The sequence below is a fragment of the Callithrix jacchus genome, chromosome 7, assembly GCF_049354715.1.
Source record: "Callithrix jacchus isolate 240 chromosome 7, calJac240_pri, whole genome shotgun sequence".
Taxonomy (NCBI): Eukaryota; Metazoa; Chordata; class Mammalia; order Primates; family Cebidae; genus Callithrix; species Callithrix jacchus.
In genome coordinates, this window is record NC_133508.1 from 57,593,615 (window position 1) to 57,612,496 (window position 18,882).

The window sequence follows — 18,882 nt, forward strand, 5'->3', positions numbered from 1 at the left end:
GTTTATCTGTTATCTTTTATAGTACTGTGATTTTTTCTAGTCCATGGACTTATCTGAATATTGAACATTTACTGACCATGAAAGATTGTACTCTATGATCTTGAAAACAGTCCTTAATAAAATACAAAATGATTTTTTAAACCTTTGATTCATTATGTAATTATCATTCAACATATCTGGAAAACATCATTTACCCTCTGTAAGAATTCACAAGCTAGAGCTTGTATTTAAAAAGGAAAACGATAGTGTTCATTTCAAAGAGTAGAAAAGACTTAAGTGAGGGCGACACTTAGCTACTTCTGAGGATATACTATACTAGAAACTTTTAAATATAAGCTACAGTTGAGCAGCTTTTAAAATTTCATGTTTATTCATATTTTTCAAAATATATGTACATAAAAAAAGGAAGATTTACAACAGGAAAGATTGCCTTACATGCAACACAAATTCCAATGAACTCATGATGGGATCACAGATGATTATGATCTAATTCAAGCCAATCTTCTCAAGTCCATTTCCCAGCCATACTTAGGCTACAGAAGGGATCCCAGGAGACAAAAGTGGAATGAGTAAGAAACAAACATCTTTTGCCTCTGGCAGTACTCAGGAGGGCCAGAAGATGTACTTCAAAAAGTTTAAGACAATTAAAATGTCAAGTGCCACAGGGAAGAGAAATGATAACCAGAAATTGGTATTTCTAGCTAGTACTATTTAACACAACTTCACAATACTAAAACAAATACAAATAAGAAAGGTGGTTGGGCTTCATTTACTTTTTTCCTTTTCTTTTTAATATCTCAAAAAGAAAGCCACTTGCTTGAATCAAAAGTGCTGTGGAAAGAAAGGAGGGGGAAAAAAACCACAAATGAATGTGGAATCTAATTTATTTTAGCAAACTGTATATTTTTCCACTTAACATTTCTACATTGGCAATGCTGTAACTCTCCAACATTTCCTTATGAAAAAGGCAAACAAGAAGTGACAACTCATGCTCCAAATATTAAAAAATATATTTAAACATATGATCAAGAAGATCTGGGCTGGGTGAGGTGGCTCACTCCTATATCCCAGCACTTTGGGAGGCCGAGGCAGGCAGATCACGAGGTCAGGAGATCGAGACCATCCTGGCTAACATGGTGAAACCATCTCTACCAAAAATACAAAAATTTAGCCGGGCATGGTAGCATGCGCCTGTAGTCCTAGCTACTTAGGAGGCTGAAGCAGGAGAATCACTTGAACTCGGTAGGCGGAGGCTGCAGTGAGCCGAGATCATACCCTGCACTCCAGCCTGGGAGACAGAGTAAGACTGTCTCAAAAAAAAAAAAAAAAGATTTGTTTTGATTTTTGGTAACACAGGTGACACCAAAAAATCACAAAATCAATGTATTTCTGTACTTCCCTTCCAGTCAAAGACCAAGTGGTATACGCTGGGCATGGTGGCTCACTCCTGTAATCCAAGAACTTTGGGAGGCCGAGACAGGTGATTACCCAAGGTCAGGAATTCGAGACCAGCCTGGCCAACATGGTGAAACCCCATCTCTACTAAAAATACAAAAATTAGCCGGGTGTGGTGGTACACACATGTAAACCCAGCTACTTGGGAGGCTGAGGCAGGAGAATTGCCTAAACCCAGGAGGCAGAGGTTGCAGTGAGCCAAGATTGCACCACTGCACTCCAGGGTGCCTGAGCAAGACTCCGTCTCAAACAACAACAACAACAAAAAAACCAAGTGGTACGGAGAACTTGTGCTTGCTGTTAAGGGAATGCAATGCTTTGGGCCAGTGAAAAATACCTAGAAATTCATCAATATGAAAAGCAGCCGAAAGGAGTTATATACCTTCAAAATCTAATGAGATCACACTGTTTTGGCTTACTTCCAAAGCTGTCTCTGTGTTTACAGTTGGAGAAAAGGTTAGTGGAGTGGTTTTTATAAATAAGATTAATTATAACTGAATTCTCCAGGCAGGAGGCTTTACAACTCAGTCAGTGCTATACTGCACCTCCTTTTTACTTCCAGCAGCTGACTGGCACACCGCTCTTTATGCTTTCTAAAAATATAAAAATCTTTGCAACTGTTTAGATAAAATAGAAAGAAAAAAAAGGCAAAGCTGACCATAAAATGATAGGGGGCTGGGGTAGGGGGAGAAAAACGACAGGTACAGATTATATAGTTAGGAAAGTCCAGGATTATTGCAGAAATTTAAATGAACAAGGGAAAAGGCAGGCACCAAGAACAGCACCTAAAGCTAGCAAATGCTTAACTGGTTTCTTGATAGTCCCTCCCTACAGTGTTCATAGGGGAGGAAAATAATGTAATTTCAGTGAAAAGCATCAAAACTAAACAAATGCACACTGACCTTAGAAAATAAGATTTTGAATTTCATCATGATACCCTTTTGTCCTATAAAATTTACTTTTTCACTTTGAAAGACTTCTTCATGGTGGATTTGCCCTTGCCTGGCAATTTTACTTCCTTTCTTGCATTGGTTGCAGGCTTCTTTGAGGAGCCACCACTAGGTTTCTTGATGACTGTGGGTGAAGGTCTGGCTTTCTTGGCAGGAGTTTTGGCCTTAGGAGGAGCTTTCTTGGGCAAGGGCCTAGCTTTCCCCCGCTGGGCAGCTGAGACTTTAGGTGCAGGTTTGGACCCTCTCTGCTTCACAGACGCAGCCTTCCCCGAGGACTTGGCTGGGGTTTTCTTCTGCAACCTGTGAAAACCAAAGAGCAAAGGCTATCACTTGGTACATAAGAGATTCGTTTTGCTGGGACAACCAGATGCTTTCTTAAGAGAAATGGTATATGAAACGGTCACTTATGTTAAGAATAGGAATGTAACAATTTTTTACTAGAGGACTATATATAAATTCAACTAATTCATAAAGTCTAGACATAATTTTATGACGTTTTCCTAGGGAAATATGGAATTCTTTTTCTTTAAGTAAACTATGTGTATATATATATATATATATATATAGACACTTGCTCTAAAAGTCTGGAGCCCTTGATTTTCAAGGGAGAAGATAAATCCAAATTTATATAAAGAAGCTGAGAAAGATCCAGAGTTTCTGAAATACTTTTTTAGCTTCAGTCCCTCCTATTAGTACTATTTTTCAACTCTAAGATATTCAGTGTCCTCCCTACAAGGGATTTTCATATGACCACACCTTCTCTTAGGTGGTGGCTCTTCATCTTCAGAGTCTTCTTCTGATGACTCATCTTCATCTTCATCCTCATCTCTAGAATCATCTGGCTCTTTCTTTGGAAATAGAACTCCTGGGCTATGGGGAAAAAATTAGATAAAACACAAGTCTCATATAGGACAAGAAAAATAATGTGAACCTAGGTACTCTTTCCTGGACATTACCCATTTCTTCCCACCCCTCCCAAAAATGTCATAGGTTACATATATCCGGTTACAATTTACCCTGTTTTGAAAATACATACAAAGTTATGCAAATCCATAAAAGTCCTAAACCATACCTAATTCTATATCCACTATTTAATAAAATTAACCCACAATCAATCTATTTAGTAAACAGTTACTTAAACTCCTGTGTCTGGCACTGTCAGTCTGCACGGCAATACACACTTTACCCTCACAATACTGGCAAAAGACCCCTAAGTCTTAAAAAAAGACTTCAAAGTCCTAAATCTCTTCAAAGCTTTAGAGAAATCTGGCAAGGGTTTCCTAAACTCTTTTTTGTCCTTAATGGTATGAATCTTGATTCTTTTGATTAACATCCTTAAATGAATGATAACATACATTGTGTGTGAGTGTGTGTTTTTCTTGTTTTTAAGAGACAGGGTCTTGTTATGTAGCCCAGGCTGGACTCAAACTCCTAGGCTCAAGGGATCCTCCAACCTCACATTCCAAAGTAGCTAGCACTACAGGTACATCCCACCACAACACCTGGCAGAATATAACATTTGTGTGTGTGACCTTGGGAATTAAATTTAATGTTTAATGTTTGAAAAATTCATATAACATATTCAGCCAAGTAACACGTTTATACAGAAATAACAAAAGAAAGTTACACAATAGTCTTGCTAAATAAAATAGGGTCTTAGTGGTATGTGTTATGTACTTTAATGAACATCAAAAGGCTTTAGCACCAGTGCATGAAACAATGCTTGGCCCACAGGAGGTGCTCAATACTTTTATTTCTTTTCTTTGAGACGAAGTTTCACTTTTGTTGCCCAGGCTGGAGTGCAATGGTGCAATCTTGGCTCAGTGCAACCTCCGACTCCCGGGTTCAAGTGATTCTCCTGTCTCAGCCTCCTGAGTAGCTGGGATAACAGGTATCTGCCAGCATGCCCAGCTAATTTTGTATTTTTTACTAGAGATGGGGTTTCTCCATGTTGCTCAGGACGAACTCCTGACCTCAGGTGATCCGCCTGCCTCGGCCTCTCAAAGTGCTGGGATCACAGGCATGAGCCACTGTGCCTGGCCCACATTTTTTTGTTTCAAAGAATAAATAAGGTATTTACAAGGGACAGGTTTTCAAATAAGTGCCCCTGTCTTTACAGTATGAAGGCAGAGTTAAGATTCTTGGAAACAGTCAACGTTCTTCCCACTTGGTATTGGACAGTTAAAATGTATACATCTAATCCCATCACTCTGAGAGGCTGAGGCAGAAGGACTGCTTGAGCCCAGGAATTCAATACCAGCCTAGGTAACATGGCAAGACCTCATTTCTACAAAAACACAAAAATTAGCCAGGTGTGATGGTGCAAACCTGTAGCCCCAGCTACTTGGGAAATTGAGGCTGGAGGATCACTTGAGCCCAGGAAATGGAGGTTTCAGTGAGCCGATATTGCACCACTGCTCCAGCCTGGGTGACAGTGAGACCTTGTCTCAAAAACAAAAACAAAAACTTATACGTAATCCTCTAAGAACCTGCCATTATCATTTACTTGACAAAGAAGAAACGAACATCAAAATGACCATCCAAGGATCTCAAATAATCTGATGCCTAGCTAAAATCCCCATTCTTATACAAAAACCTTTGCTCCAAAATAAATAATACTGCTTTAAGTCATCTTTATTTTCAAATACAGTTGACCCTTGAACACAGGTTTGAAATGCATGAGCCCACTTTATATGTAGAGTGTTTTTCAACCAGACACAGATAAGAGGTACAGTATTCCCAGGATATAAAGCCTGCATACAAAGAGGACAGACTTGGCCAGGCGTGATGACTCACACCTGTATCCCCAGCACTTTGGGAGGCAGAGGCGAATGAATCACCTGAGGTGAGGAGTTCAAAACCAGCCTGGCCAACATGGTGAAACTTCATCTCTACTAAAAAATACAAAAATTTGCTGGGTGTGGTGGCAGGCGCCTGTAATCCCAGCTACTTGGGAGGCTGAGACAGACAATCACTTAAACCCAGGAGGCGGAGGTTGCAGTGAGCTGAGATCACGCTGTTGCAATCCAGCCTGGGCAACAGAGAGCAAAATTCCATCTCAAACAACAAAACAAAACAAAACGAAAACCTAAAACAAACCAAAAAACACAACAAATAGGACAGACTTTTTAGAAACATGAATTCCATAGGGTTGAGTACATGCACATTTGGGTATGTGGGCAATTCTGAAACCAATCACCCATATATAACAAAGGACGACCTGTATCTCCAGTTCACTATAACAGTAATGAGGGTAAAATTAGTTAAATGAAGTGTGTAACCTAGAATCAGATTATAAATTTATAGTAATCTATTACAGGCTAAGTGCTTACCTGGGATAATAGGGAAAACAGAGCTGGAAGGTGCCACTGAAACCTTTCCCAGAGATCTGTTCCATCCACCCATTCTTTTCGCATTTCTGCAGGGTTTTTTTCAGCAAATGCACTGAACAAAAAATTCAAAAACGGAAGTTATCTAGTTATTCAGACTAGATAATTCCCTAAACCACAAACAGATGCCTATCAATTGGCATCAACTTAATGTCCTGTCACATAGAGTAACTGACATATGCTAAGTGAATCCTTTGTGTTTAAAGGTATTTAATTCATCAAACATTTATTTAGTGCTCCTAAATCTGGCAAGAGTTAAATTACACACACACACACACACACACACACATGCACGCATGTATTTTTTAAAATATAGAGACTGAGTTTGACTATGTTGCCCAGGCTGGTCTCAAACTCCTGGGCTCAAGCAAAACTCCCACCTTGGCCTCCCAAAGTGCTGGGACTCCAGGCATGAGCCACCAGATCTGGCAAGTGTTATAATGAAAAGACACATTAGAGACCATTGAGTCAAACTGACTTGCTCTAAGGTAGCACATAAACAGCAGACCTAAAACTAAATTTTTATTTTGATTCATTCATTCATTTAAGACAGACCTAATCTTATGAAATACTGGATATTTCGATTCACTTAAACATTTATTGTGTACCTATTAATGATAATTATCTAGAAGAAAATATTTTTTTTTTTTTTTTTGGACATGGAGTCTTGCTTTGTCACCAGGCTGGAGTGCAGTGGTGTGATCTCGGCTCACTGCAATCTCCCCACCTCCCAGGTTCAAGCAATTCCCCTGCCGCGGCCTCCTGTGTAGCTGGAACTACAGGTGTGTGCCACCAGGCCTGGCTAATTTACTTTTTTTTTTTTTTTTTTTTTTTTTGGAGACCGAGTTTCGCTCGTTACCCAGGCTGGAGTGCAATGGCGCGATCTCGGCTCACGGCAACCTCCGTCTCCTGGGTTCAGGCAATTCTCCTGCCTCAGCCTCCTGAGTAGCTGGGACTACAGGCACGTGCCACCATGCCCAGTTAATTTTTTGTATCTTTAGTAGAGACAGGGTTTCACCATTTTGACCAGGATGGTCTCGATCTCTTGACCTCGTGATCCACCCACCTCAGCCTCCCAAAGTGCTGGGATTACAGGCTTGAGCCACTGCGCCCGGCCCCAGCCTGGCTAATTTTCTATATTTTAGTAGAGACAGGGTTTCACCATGTTGGCCAGGATGGTCTTGATCTCCTCACCTTGTGATGCGCCCGCCCTGGCCTCCCACAGCGTTGAGATTACAGGTGTGAGCCACTGTGCCCAGTGTAGGAGAATGTTTTATCAAGATGAACAGAACCAATTTTTCATAAATCAGTAAACAGTAACAAAACAGTATCATGGCTCCTGAATTCCTTCATTCTCATCTTTCTTACAAAGACATATCCAAACTTTATGGTGATTCAGTATCCAAAAACAGCTATAAATATCAGTGAAACTGAAAGGCTTCTTAACCTAATTCATCTTCTCTTAAAACATTTGGAAACAGAAAATCATGAAATAGTCTAAAAGGATCAATATGCATATATACAATATGTACAATAAGAAAAGATAAAAAGAGCAGTTTTCAAAGTAGGTAAGAAGAAAATAATCAGAAAAGCCTTCCTTCATAATGTTTAAAAATACATACTGGCCACACATGGTGGCACATGCCTCTAATCCCAGCACTTTGGGATCACTTGAGGCCAGGAGTTTGAAACCAGCCTGGGCAACATAGCAAGACCACCCCAAATTTAAAAATTAGCCAGGTGTGGTGGTGTATGCCTGTAGTCCCAGCTACTGAGGAGGCTGAGGCAGGAGGATCACCTAAGCCCAGAAGTTTGAGGCTGCAGTAACCTATGATGGAGCCACTGTACCTTTAGTAGAGGCAAAGCAAGATCCTGTCTCTGAAAACCAAAACCAAAACAAAACATTGCATTTATGTTAAAAGTCAATATTAAGACATCAAAATTACCTTTTTATTTACAATAACATATTCTGGCTTGTCTTCTTCTGTTAACTTTAATTTCCATATCCCTCACCCTACATCACTGCCTCTTCTAGTAGTTCATTGAGAAGTCACCCAGTCTCACCAATCAATATGTGATAATGCTGATAAGGCAAGGTGTCTAATCTCAAATCACCACCTCCTAACTATACTTTACTGAAATAAAGTATTTTCTGATGTGGGGCTTAAGTCAGTAAGAAATAATCTAAATAGTAAGTATTCTAAAATTCTGGCTTCGTTTCAAAGTAAAATGAGATGTTTTAGGTAAACATTCCAAAGTAGGAAAAAATATACTATAATTTAGAGGTGCTTTGAACCTAGACGTTTATCTAAATTACAGTAAGTATCAGAAAAATCCTCAAAGTAAAGTAAATCAACTTCTTTATAAGCAGATGCTTTAAATAAAGAATTCAGTTTTGATTATTTGTTTTTCTTTTTGTAAATATTAAATTTGTAAAGCCATTCCCTCGGTTTTCAGTCAGTAGTTAATATTAATAGCATGATCACTATGGTTTTTCCAAAAGAAAATTCTCCCTAATCCCAGTTAAATATACACAACTGAGTCTTACTTTGATAGTTAGAATTGCTTCCTGGGTGATTCTCTAGGACATACTTCTTCAGAGCAGTGGTAGAGCAGGTCTTCGGCTCATTCATGGCAGCAATGGCAGACAAGATTGCATATTCCATCAGGCTTCCACCAAGCAGGGGTTTCTCCCCTGATTTCTTCAGCTGTTTTCCAAGGAGGAAGAGAAAAGCATCAAGACAACACTCTCCCAAAGCAGGTCAAGACAAGACTCCTCTGCACCAGGTGGGTCGGAGTTCCTGCATTAGCACAGATACGTTTTACAATAAATTGTCAGCTTAGGGACTTTCTCTTCCCATTCACCAGGTATTCATTCTAACTGAGAAGTCCCAACCCTCTTATGGATATTTTCTACTTCCATCTACCCTCCACCCAACCTAACAGCCAACCTAACCCAAAGATGCCGACAACTGTACCCCAATAAATGCAGGTCAACCAGTTATGTCCCTAATAAACTAAGATTCTTTTGGCTGGGTACTCATGCCTGTAATCCCAGCACTTTGGGAGGCAGAGGCAGGCAGTCCCTGAAGGCCAGGCGTTCGAGACCAGCCTGGCCAACATGGCGAAAACCCGTATCTACTAAAAATATTTTAAAAATTAGCTGGGTGTGGTGGTGGGTGTCTGTGGTTCCAGTCAGTTGGGAGTCTGAGGCAGGAGAATCACTTGACCCAAAGAGGCAGATGTTGAGTGAGCTGAGATCATGCCACTGCATCCAGCCTAGGTGACAGAGCAAGATTCTGTCAAAAAAATTAAAAAAACATTCCTTTATTTGAAAATAGTTCATTTTTCTAAAAAAAATGAAGTACAGCTGACCACTGAACACAACACATTTTATCTCTGCTGGTCCACTTATATGTGGATTTTCTTCTGCCTCTGCCTGCCACCCCAAGACAGCAAGACCAACACCTCCTTGTCCTCCTAAGCCTACTCAACTCGAAGATGACAAGGATAAAGACTTTTATGATCATCCTCTTCTACTTAATGAACAGTAAACATATTTTCTCTTTTTTCTGAGATTGGAGTCTCACTCTGTCGCCCAGGCTGGAGTGCAATGGCACAGTCTTGGCTCGTTGCTACCTCTGCCTCCTGGGTTCAAGGGTTTCTCCTGCCTCAACCTCCTGAGTAGCTGGGATTACAGGTGCCCACCACCACACTTGGCTAATTTTTGTATTTTTAGTAGAGATGTGGTTTCACCACATTGGCCAGGCTGGTCTTGAACTCCTGACCTCAGGAGATCCGCCCGCCTCGGCCTCCCTTAAGTGAACCACCATGCCCAGGCCATATTTTCTCTTTCTTAGGATTTTCTCAGTAACATTTTCTTTTCTCTAGCTTGCTTTATTGTAAGAGAACATTATTAATACATACAACATACACAGTATGTATTAGCTGTTAAGGCTTCTGGTCAATAGTAGGCTATTAAAAGCCAAGTTTTTTGGGAATCTAAAGTTATACACCAATTTTTTACTACATGGGGTATCTGCACCCTTAACCTGTATGTTGTTCAAGGGTCAACAGGTAGTTATAAAAAAAAAAAATAAATAGCCTTTTTAATCCTATGAGGAAACGAGCAAAGAGAAATTCTGATAAATATTTAGGGTATCAGGGAGCACGGTGGTTCATGCCTGTAATCCCAATACTTGGGGAGACTAATGAGGGTGCCCTGTTTGAGGCCAAGGGTTCAAAGAGCAACCTGGGCAACATAGCAAGACCCTCTCTCTACTAAAAATAAAAAAACTAGCTATGAATGGTGGAATGCCTGTAGTCCTAGCTACGTGAAAGGCTGACGTGGGAGGATGTCTTAAGCCTAGGAAGTTGAGGCTACAGTGAGCTATGATTACACCACTGTACTCCAGCCTGAGTGACAGACCAAGACCCTGTCTCTAAAAATAAATAAATAAATAAACTAAAAAATATTTTGGAGTATCATACAAAAGAAAATTACATAACATCCTTTGAAAATGAAAGGTGTAGGAACAAAGGTTAGCAATAATAAGCAAAAAGGGAAAAGGAGAAAATCAGAAATGGTCCACAAAACTGGTTAGTGGTTCCCAAAGAATAGCCCACAACCTTCTGGGGTTCCTGACACCCTTTCAGAAGATCTCCAAGGTCAAAACTATTTGCATAATAAAACTAAGATGGGTCAGGCGTGGTAACTCACACCTATAATACCAGCACTTTTGGGAGGCAGAGGTGGGCAGATCACTTGACGTTAGGAGTTTGAAACCAGCCTGGCCAACATGGTGAAGTCCCATCTCCATTAAAAATATAAAAATTAGCCGGGCAGGCACCTGTAGTCTCAGCTACCCTAAGACGGAGGCAGGAAAATCGCGTGACCCTGGGAGGCAGAGGTTGCAGAGCCAAGATGGCACCACTGTACTCCAGCCTCAGTGTTACAGCGAGACTGTCTCAAAAAACAACAAACCCAAACAGAAAAACAAAATCCTAAGATGCTATTTGCTTTTTCACTTTTTTTTTTTTTTTGAGATAAGAGTTTCGCTTTGTTGCTCAGACTGGAGTGCAATGGCACAGTCTTGGCCCAATGCAACCTCCACCCTCCAGGTTCAAGTGATTCTCGTGAGTCAACCTCACCAGTAGCTAGGATTACAGGTGCCAACCACCACAGCTGGCTAATTTTTGTATTTTTAGTAGAGACAGGGTTTCACCATGTTGGCCAGGCTGGCCTCAAACTTCTGATCTCAACTGATTCTCCCGCCATGGCATCCCAAAGTGCTGGGATTACAGGCATGAGCCACTATATCTGGCCTTTCCACTGTCTTAACATTTGCACTGGTGGTGCAGAAGCAATGGTGGGTAAAACGGCTGTCAGCTTATCACAGATCAAGGCAGGGGCACAAAAATGTGGTTACTGTCTTCTTTATTACTATGTACTTACAGTTTAAAAAAAGAGAACCAATTCACTTAGGAATGCCCTTGATAAAGTACTAATTATTATCTTATTAAATCTCAACTTTTGAATATGTGTCTTTAGAGTATTTTATGCGATGAAACAGCAACACAACCCATATCTGCTACATATGCAGACATGACGGTATCCAGGAAAAGTACTTGTGTAAACTATTATTTAAAAAAAAAAAGCACTTGTGCAAATGTAGCTGAATTAGCTACATTTTTCTTGGAATATTTTTTTTACTTGAAGAAATAACTGACAGCTAAACTACCATTATTCAGACACTTGGTTATGAGGTAGACAGTACCCTGAAAATGAATGAAAAGTTTCTCATGTCAAAACATAATGGTATTTGTTGCCAATGATAAAATTCCACCTTTCAAGAGAAAATTTAAATTCTGAAAAACCTGTGTCCATCACTGTGAGTTTGTTATCTTCCCAATACTTAAATACTGTTCTTATAAGATCAGTGGCCAATACCAATGATTGTGATTTTTATTATCATATATAATGAAATGCCAACATTTGGAAAATTTATGTAACTCTCAGCCATTATTTTTCAAATGACCAATGTACCGTGCTACAGAATTATGCAGGATTAAAATATCTATTCAAAGTTCAATGAATTTTAAGGTAACACAGTACAAGAAATTCACTGATTATGGTTTCAGGTTCCACAAGGCAACTAAACTTTAAGGAATTTACCACAAAGTTAATAATGTTAACAGACCATGTGAACAAAGGACACAAACCACAAATCATCTCAATAGACACTGAAAAAGCATTTGATAAATCCAATAGCCATTCGTGGGAAAAAAACAAAAACAAAAAACTCCCAATAAACTAATAATATAGAAAGTAACCTGCTCAATCTGACAATAAGGCATCTATAAAAACCTACAGCTAACTTTTAACTTAATCGTAAAAGTCTGAATGCTTTCTCTCCAGGATGGGGAACAAGGCAAAGATATCTGCTGTTACCATTTCTATTCAACACTGTAATGGAAATATTACTGAGAGCAATAAGGCAATAAAAAGAAGTAAAAGACATCCAGATTGGACAGGAAAAAGTAAAATGGTCTTTTTTTTGCAGATAACAAATCCTATATATATAGTAAACTGTAAGGAATTCACAAACTACTAGAACTGATGATTTCAGTAAAGATGAAGGATACAAGAACAATACACAAATCAACTGTATTTCTACAGGTTAGTATGAACCCGAAAACAAAAATTAAAAAACACTTCCACCATTCATGATAGCATGGAAAAAGAATAAAATACTTGGCAATAAATTTAACAAAAAAAAAAATTCAAGAGCCATACACTTAAAACTACAAAACACTGCTGAGAGAAATTGAATAGAGACATTCTATGTCATGGATTGGAAAATTCAACATTATAAAGACAGTGAATCTTCCCAAATAGATCTATAGGTTCAATGCAATTTCTACCAAAACTTCAGCTGTTTCTGTTTTTTTTTTTCTTTGGTGGGGGGGAGCAGAAATGGACAATTTGAATGGAAATTTATAGAACCCATAATAATCAAAACATTCCTGAAAGAGATAGAGGGCTTATGATTCTAAATTTCAAAATTCACTATAAAGCTACAGTTATTTAGACAGTGTGGTACTGGCATGAAGGATACACACAGAGAAAAACAACAGAGAACTCAGAATCCAGAAATAAACCCTTGTATTTGTGTCAATTGATTTTCATAAGATGCTAAGGCAATTCAGTAAGGACAGTCTTTTCAATAAAAGGTGCTGGAATAATCAGATACTCACATGCAAAAAGACAAATTATACCCTTACCTCATACTATAAACAAAGTAATATAGATCACAGACCTGAATATAAGAGCCAAAACTATAAAACTCTTAAAACATAGGAGTAAATTTTCATTACCTTTAGTTAGGCAATGTTTCTTAGATAACCATAAAACTGCAAAAGCAATTTTTAAAAATGATAAATAGGACTTCATCAAAAAAACACTTCAAAAGACATTACTGAGAAAGTCACAGAAAAGGAGAAAAAAATATGATGAGACTTTATATTTAGAGTAATGAATTCTTCTAACAAATAACCCCATTTTAAAAATGGGCAGAAGATTTGAATATACATTTCACTACAGAAAATAAACAAATGGTCCTACACACAAGAGATGCTCAACATCAGTAATTATTAGTGAAATGCCAATTAAAACTACAGTAAGATACCTATATCCACTAGTATGGCTATAATAAAAAAGAGAATAACAAATTTTGAGTAGGATATGGAGAAACGAGCCCTGGTCAAGTGCAGTAGCTCAAACCTGTACTTCCCAATACTTTGGGAAGCTGAGGCAGGCAGATTACTACCTTGAACCCAAAAGTTCAAGACCAGCCTGGGCAACATGGTGAAATCCCATCTCTATAAAAAATACAAAATTTAATCAGGCATGGTGGTGTCATCTATATAGTCCCAGCTACCAGGGAAGCTGAAATGGGAGGACTGCATGAGCCCAGAAGGTAGAGGTTGCAGTGAGCCAAGATCACGCCACTGGGTGACAGAGTGAAACCTTATCTCAAAACAAAACAAAAAGACTTGAGCCCTTATAAACACTGCCAGTTGCTTAGAATGTAAATTTGCCATATGGCCCAGCAAGTCCTAAAAATATATCCACACACAGACTTGAACATAAATGTTCAGAGGCAGTATTATTCATAATCAGCTGAAAAGTAGAAATACTCCAAATGTCTGTGATCATCTTGGGAATGGATAAACAGAATGTGACATCCATAGAATGAAATACTATTGGACAATAAAAAAGAATGAAATTACTGGTACATGCAGCAACATGGAGTATCAAACTAAAAAACATCATGCTAAAAGAAGCCAGACACAAAAGATCACATAGTATATGATTCTATCCATAGGAAATGTGAAGAAAACGCAAATATGCAGAGACAGCAGACTAGAGGTTGCCTGAGGCTGCTGGTGGGAATAGGGAGTAACCACAAATGGATATAAGGGATCTTCTTTGGGTGACAGAAATGTCCTAAAATTGGACTGTGATAGTTGTACAACTCTATAAAGTTACTAAAAATTATTGAGTTATACTGCAATTATATAAATTAAATTCCATATGATATATAAATCATACCTCAATAAAGCTGCTTAAAAAATGATTTGTTTTGGTGTCGTATCAAAAAATATTTCTACAACTATCTGAAAGTTATCTCAAAATATTCCACCCTTTTCTAACTGTATTTCTGTGCAAGATTAGATTTTCTTCAAATAAGAAACCCAAAATAAACTGAAACAGATACTGGCTGGCTTCTGTTATGCTAGACATTAAAGACATTTGCAAAAATGTAAACAATGTCCAACTTCTTATTTAAAAAAAAAACTAGAGAAGACAGACTACAGGCCCATACCTATAATCCCAGCACTTTGGGAGGCTGAGGCTGGAAAAAAATCACTTGAATCTGGGAAATAGAGGCTACAGTGAGCTGTGATTGTGCCACTGCACTCCAGCCTGGGAAACAGAGAGACCCTGTCTCTAAACAAATGTCGGGAGGTGACGGGAAAGGATAGTTATTTTTCACCAAAAAATATGTCATTTATGTTAACAGGTAATGGGTTTACTACTATTATTTTTTTTTAAATCAATAAATACTTAAATTTTTCGTGTTTGATTTTTATTTTTTTTGAGATGGAGTCCCAGGCTGTCACCCAGTGAGTGATCTCGAGCACAGTGGTGCGATCTCGGCTCAATGCAACCTCCACTTCCCGGGTTCAAGTGATTCTCCTGCCTCAGCCTCCCAAGTAGTTGGGATTACAGGCACATGTCACCACATCCAGCTAATTTTTGTATTTTTTAGTAGAGATGGGGTTTCACCAGGCTGGTCTCAAACTCCTAACCTCAGGTGATCCACAGTCTCCCCAAGTGCTGGATGGGATTACAGGTGTGAGCCACTGCAACCAGCACTCAGTGTCAATTTCTAACCCATATAAACAAAAGTTCTTGGGGGTCCTCAATAAATTTTTTTTTTTTTTTGAGATGGAGTCTCACTCTGTCACCAGGCTGGAGTGCCTGCCTCAGCCTCCAGAGTAGCTGGGACTACAGGTGCAAGCCACCACTCCCAGCTAATTTTTGTACTTTTAGAAGAGGAAGGGATTCACCATGTTGGCGAGGATGGTCTTGATCTCTTAACCTCGTAATCCTCCCACCTTGGCCTCCCAAAGTGCTGGGATTATAGGCGTAAGCCATCATGCCTGACCCCCTCAATAAATTTTTACAGTATAACAAGGTCCTGAAACCAAAAACTTTTAAGAAGCACTTCTCCACAATCAAGCCTCTGGTCTCTAACCTGGAATGTCCCCGAAGCACCTTTGCCAGTTATCTGTTCTAACTGGCCTCTCTCTACTGCTCTCTGCAGAGCATTCTTCAACAGCTGAGGCCTGCAAAAAAAACAAAACAAAACAAAAAAACAGTGATAAATACATTAATAAGAACAATGTAAAGAAATAGATCCAGGGTTATTTCCAGATCCAGAGTTCTGATTATTATTACATGTATCAGTTTGGTAAAATGAAAAAAGTAGTAACAAATTGCTGGCATTCTTAACAAGAGGTACTCTTTCCTTTCAAGTAAAGAAGCTAAGTCATTATCTATATAAACAGAATCTCATACCATACAGAACATATTTCTAAACTGCCAAAGCACTCTAAACACCCACCACTAATTGCCATTGGACCACAACAGTGATAAAAGTGAGTAATCAAGCAAAGGATGGATATCTTAAAAGTCTCATCCAACTCTGGAATTCTCTGAGGCCAGCTATAAACACCAGGCTATTAGAAATGCATAGATGGAATTAAGAAAATCAAGAGAACTCTTGAAATAACTAGATTTAAATTTAAGGATCTAAGAGTTCTCCAAATAAATTAGTATGTTTAGAGAAAAGCACAGGTATTGCATCTTGGGCTATGCTCACTTTTTGACATAGAGAAAAACCAAAAAGACAGTATGAGTTACATCTTACATAAGAATTTTTTTTTTTTTTTGATACAGTCTTGCTCTGTTGCCCAGGATGCAGTGCAATGGCAAATCGTGGTTCAAGGCAGCTGCAATCTCTTAGGCTCAAGCAATCCATCTGCCTCAATCTCCCAAGTAGCTGGGACTAGCTGGGTGTATAGGTGTGTACCACCATGATGCTTCCTGTCTCCCTAAAACGTATAAAACCAAGTTGTGCCCAGACCACCTTTGGCACATGTTGTCAGGATCTCCTGAGGCTGTGTCACACCATATCCTTAACCTGGGGGAAAAAAAAGGTTCTAAATGGACTGAGACCTGTCTCAGATATTCAGTGGTTGCAAGGAAGATAAAAGTGAAATGGGATCCCCAACGCTGCAGTTGGGGCCTAGTAAGAGGTGTTTGGGTCATGGGGATAGATCCCTCATGAATGGCTTTGTGCCTTTCTGGCGGCAATGAGCGAGTGTGAGATCTGAGCCGGGCGTGGTGGCTCACACCTGTAATCTCAGCACTTTGGGAGGCCAAGGTGGGTGGATCATGAGGTTAGGAGTTCAAGACCAGCCTGGTCAACATGACAAAACTCCCGTCTGTACTAAAAATACAAAAAAATTAGCCTGGCGCGGTGGCAGGTGCCTATAATCCCAGCTTCTTGGAAGGCTGAGACAGGAGACTCGCTAGAACCCACAAGGTGGAGGTTGCATTGAACCAAGATCACGCCATTGCACTCCAGCCAGGGCGACAAGACTCCATCTCAAAAATCAATCAATCTATCTATGAATCTATGAGATCTGGTTAAGACTGTGGCACTTTTCCCTTCTCTCTTATTCTCCTTCTTGCCATGTGACAGCTCCTCCATCTGCTGTAAGTTTCCTGAGACCCTCACTAGAAGCAGATTCCTGCACTATGCTTCTTGTACAGCCTGCAGTACCATGAGCCAAATAAGCTCTATTCTTTATTGAAGAAAAAACAGCGAAACGTGTTTTGTTTTTTTTTTAATTAAAAAAAAAATTTTGTTTAAGACAAAGTCCCACTCTGTTGCCCAGGCTGAAGTGAAATGGTGCAATCTTGGCTCAATGCAACCTCCACCTCCCAGGTTCAAGTGATTCTCCTGCCTTAGCCTCCTGTGTACCTGAGACTATAGGTACCCGCCACCACGCCTGGCTCATTTTTCTATTTTTAGTAGAGGTGGGGTTTCACCATATTGGTCAGGCTGGTCTTGAACTCCTGACCTCATGATCCACCCACCTCAGCCTCCCAAAGTGCTGGGATTACAGGCGTGAGCCACCGTGCCTGGCATGTTTCCATCTTTAAATGCATCATACAATGCATTTTTGATCCACGACTGAGTCTGACTACTAACCACTATACTCAGCATATAGGAAGCATGAAAATATCAGCACATTAATTTAGAACTTTCTGCTTCTATAATTCCCTCTTCTTTTGCACTATTTGACTACCTCTTTAATTCAGCACTCTGATGACCACTACTGATTTTCTGAAAATGTGGCTTCTGGACAGAAACGTCAGCAATTCTAATTGTACCGCTCAGTAATGCAAGAAAATACTGGTACTAACTTATCGGGACAATGTGCAAACTCTGGATTAAATATAATTTTCTAGAAATCATCTCACACGAACACTCTCAAAGTCTATGAATTACAAATTTAAACAAACCAATGTATTTGCATAAATCTACAATTAAGCAAATGTGACAATCTAAATGATCTGTCAAGACGTTAATTGGGCCAGGCGCGGTGGCTCGCGCCTATAACCCCAGCACTCTGGGAGGCCGAGGCAGGTGGATCACGAGGTCAAGAGATACCATCCTGGTCAACGAGGTGAAACCCCGTCTCTACTAAAAATACAAAAATTAGCTGGGCATGGTGGTGCGCGCCTGTAGTCCCAGCTACTCGGGAGGCTGAGGTAGGAGAATTGCTTGAACCCAGAAGGCGGAGGTTGCGGTGAGCTGAGATCGTGCCATTGCACTCCAGCCTGGGTAACAAGAGTGAAACTCCGTCTCAAAAAAAAAAAAAGACGTTAAGTGGCAAATTTTACATAAGAATTACTAACAAAATTATCTCAGAATTTTATGCTGCATGTGTAAATGATGAAGACATTATGGTATCTCTGTATACAGGTGTTACTGAAGCCTGAATTCTCATGACATATATATGATGTTTATATGTATGCATGTATAGATCATACATATATATATATATATAATGTTTTCTGTTTTTTGAGATGGAGTCTCACTCTTTCTGGAGTGCTAGGATTATAGGCGTGAGCCACCGTGCTCAGCCTAAAAGTACATTTTTATCCAATACTAGCTAGACCCCAAAACTGTACCCAGATCCTATTTTTCTTTTTGTTTTTGTAAATACTAACATTATTCTCCCCAACAAACATAATTTCATTTGTGTAAAGTATTTCTACAATAAAATGAAATGTCTTATGCTCATTTTTATCAGAAATTGAAAAAGCATTTTTCCACACTTTTTTTTAAACAACTCTGAAACTTTTTATCTTTTTTTTTCCAACTTTTCAAACACTTTCAAAATGAACTTTATGCATTACTTTCTGATGCTGGACTTCATTCTTT

General features: G+C 39.3%; 1 protein-coding gene across 11 annotated transcripts in view; it reads right to left on the reverse strand.

Moving 5' to 3' along the window:
- Positions 1 to 347: 347 nt before the first annotated feature.
- The window catches only part of HP1BP3 (heterochromatin protein 1 binding protein 3), a 42,007-nt gene continuing 23,472 nt past the window's right edge, over positions 348 to 18,882 (reverse strand). For 4 of the 11 annotated variants that reach the window (XR_004745784.3, XR_001912685.5, XR_013519845.1 and 1 more), the window contains 6 exons: positions 15,619 to 15,709; positions 8,343 to 8,502; positions 5,738 to 5,849; positions 3,162 to 3,275; positions 2,358 to 2,705; positions 348 to 831 (listed from right to left, as the gene is read on the reverse strand). Coding sequence is in view for 4 of the 11 variants with exons in the window: in XM_002750388.7 (XP_002750434.1) it covers positions 2,411 to 2,705; positions 3,162 to 3,275; positions 5,738 to 5,849; positions 8,343 to 8,502; positions 15,619 to 15,709 (772 nt within the window). In the remaining 7 variants the exon portion in view is untranslated. Of the gene's footprint in view, positions 2,706 to 3,161; positions 3,276 to 5,737; positions 5,850 to 8,342; positions 8,596 to 15,618; positions 15,710 to 18,882 lie in introns of all 11 variants that reach the window. The other 7 variants (XM_002750388.7, XM_009000560.5, XM_054258858.2 and 4 more) reach the window with 3 other exon arrangements.